The 2,848-nt window shown below is 51.8% G+C and overlaps 1 protein-coding gene across 1 annotated transcript; it reads right to left on the minus strand.

Moving 5' to 3' along the window:
- Positions 1-1,501: 1,501 nt before the first annotated feature.
- On the minus strand, positions 1,502-2,621 carry LOC104546195 (prolactin-releasing peptide receptor-like). Its single transcript, XM_010191525.1, has one exon. It carries the CDS (start codon positions 2,619-2,621, stop codon positions 1,530-1,532), a length of 1,092 nt encoding a protein of 363 aa, XP_010189827.1. The 3' UTR covers positions 1,502-1,529.
- Positions 2,622-2,848: the final 227 nt, after the last annotated feature.

Genomic DNA, 2,848 nt, shown 5'->3' on the forward strand with positions numbered 1-2,848 from the left:
GAAGGTGAGAGTGGATTAGAGATCTCGTTAGGGTCTGTGTCTGCACCAGCAGATGCCAAGCTGCTCTCTGAAAGCATGAGTGATGGCCAATGCCATGTAGAGCTTTCATGTAGTGCTGAGGACTCACCACATGAGGACTTTAAAGTCTTATTCCCATGGCACAGTGGGACGCATGTGGCTCAGCCCCACGGAGCATGGCAGCAGACGGTGATCTGAAGGCATGGCCTTGGGTGGCCGGCAGCTGTGATGACCCTGAGACTTGGTGCTTACAGTGATGCTGGTGCCTGGGGGCTGTCCCCAAAGGCTCCTCCTGGGAAATCAAGAGGTTAAAACTGCGTTGGGCACCTGGGTGCAAAGAGATGGTGCCTGCTTGCTGTGCCACTTGCACAGACCCAGCTGATGGACCACAGATGCACCAGGCATCTGGAGACACCAAGCAACGTCCAACGAGCAAACCCACCCTGTACTGAGCAGTTTCTTGGAAACTTTTGTCAGCCACCTCCACCCGAGGAACTTGAATGTGGATGTATGCGATCTCAACCTACCCTGAGAGCAACAAAGATTGAGACATCTTCCTCAGCAGACACATCCCTTGAGATCTTTCCAAGTGCCTCATCCCCTCAAGCCCTACCCAGCTACGAAGAATAGCAATAATTTCACTAGCGTGCCTGGCTATGTCTGCTTTTTTGAGCTGCACTCTATCAGCTGGAGAAATCGGGACTTCCCAGTCTGCTTACAGAGGTGGCTTCTTCAGGAAATCAAGCAGGTTATGAAAGTCGCTTGCATTCAAAACAAGCTGTCTGCTTGCAGTGGCTGCGTGCTCCCACATGGTCCCTGACTGAAGAATGCACATTTCTGAATGTATATTGTCCTTTCGATGATGAACAGCAATTTAGAAGAAAAAATGTACAGCAATTAAACTGCTACCTGTGAGAGCTGGTACTCTTCCAGAGGCAGAAAGTGCTATCTGTTGCCTAGGAACAATCTTTATGATTTAGAGTATTTTAAATGCACCTGATCTGTGTTTGTCTTGCTTAGAAGCTGACCCATCTTCTAAATAAACTGTGAGGAGAAATCTTTGTGCTCCAAATAGAGCACCAGCCACCTACTGTACCCAGCCGTGATTCGAAATGTAAGGTATAGACTCCATACCCACCCATGATGCCAGGTAAGTTCTGTAAAACACAATGGGAAACTTGCTTGTCCCCACTTTCCTGCCCCACCACACTGGCATGTGGCACTAACTACGACCTGGTGCTTGTAGGGCTATGTCTCAGGCATCACTCCTTGGCACATGGTCCAAGCACAGAAACAGAGGCAGATTTTGGCCATGCCAATGAGGAGGCATTTCTGAAAATGGAGGTTTATGGAGAACAGTGTCAGGATAGTTGTGTGTCCAGTCACCAACCTGGATACTCCTCCGTTGTGTTTCAATGCACCACCTCGAGCAGTCACCAGCTCCTACGTCCAGTCTAAAGCAAAGTGCACACCAGGTCCAAAAGCAAAACCGATGTCTTGAGGTCCTTCAGTTAAGAGAATCTCATTTGCAAAGCTATCTTATCCGAGGCCCCGGTAGGAGCATCTGCCAGGGTGGAGCAGGTATTGAATCGAGAAGCCTTGCAGGACATAATGCTGGAGCTCTTCTTCTTGCGGTAGAAGTAGCTGCTGAGGTGGAACCAGAACTTGTCGTGGAGGGAGGCATAGATAAAAGGGTTGTAGCAGGCAGAGCTCATGGCAATCAGGTGGCACGAGACCTGGATGACGTTGACATACCTCTTGTCCAGGATGGTGAACTCCTCGTCAATGTCTCTGATGAAGTTCACCACCTGGAGGGGCAGCCAGCAGATGGCAAAACAAACCACTGAGACAGTGAGCACCCGGAAGGTCTTCTGCTTCGTTTTGGTCCATTTGTCTTGGCAGGGGTAGGCAGCACCCGGGACGTTCCTCCTCCGCAGGCGGCAGGTGATGGCACAGAAGGAGACGGACACCGCCAAAAGTGGAAGCATGTAGGACAAGAAGAGCATCAAGCATGAGTACAGCAGCCGCTCCTTCTCTTCATGCTTCCAAAACTCTTCACAGATGATCATGTCGTGGCCGATGGTGTTGAGATCCAAGTAGTGGGTGTGTACCGATGTGGGAACAGAGGCTGTGATGGAGAGTAACCAAATGCAGGCCACGAGGCAGATGCAGGACCTGCGGCTGATCCTCTTGCGAATAGGGTATGCCACCACAATGTACCGGTCGATGGCGATGGCAGTGAGAGACAGCACTGAGACAAAGACGGTGGCAGCCTGCATCAGGGTGACAAAGTAGCACATGAACATACCGAAGAGCCAGCCCCGCACCTCAAAGGCGTAGGAGACGGTGAGGGGGACGCAGGCGAGGCACATGATGAAGTCAGCCACCGCCAGGTTCCCAATCAGGAAATTGGTGGTGCAGTGCAGCTTCTTGGTGAAAGCAATGAGGAGGATGAGGAAAAGGTTCCCTGTGCATGCCACCGCCACCAGCGTGGCGTAGAGTGGGATGAAAAGGGGCTTCAGCTCCAGGAGGAGGTCCAGGCCGGTGAAGAGAGGGGCTGAGCCGTTCTGCCAGGAGGCATTGGGCAGCTGAGCATGAGCCATGCCGTCTCTTCTGCAGCCAATGCAGCTCCTCCACACCTTGAAGTCAGCCAGGGAGGAGACTGTTAGCCCTGAAGGGGAGAGAAATGTGCTTTGGTTGTACTTCTGGGTAGAAGAATGCGTCCCCAGGGTCCTCTTGCCCAGCCCCGTAGCAATGCAGCAGCTGACTTAAAAGATAGTGTGACTTTTTAAGAGTGAATGTGCCCCGTAGCAGACACAGCAGAGCTTTG

Source organism: Mesitornis unicolor, unplaced genomic scaffold, assembly GCF_000695765.1.
Source record: "Mesitornis unicolor isolate BGI_N332 unplaced genomic scaffold, ASM69576v1 scaffold32199, whole genome shotgun sequence".
Classification (NCBI taxonomy): Eukaryota; Metazoa; Chordata; class Aves; order Mesitornithiformes; family Mesitornithidae; genus Mesitornis; species Mesitornis unicolor.

Excerpts from the sequence above, each read along its gene's own strand:
- LOC104546195 (XM_010191525.1), bottom strand. The coding sequence starts at position 2,621 with ATGGCTCATGCTCAGCTGCCCAATGCCTCCTGGCAGAACGGCTCAGCC.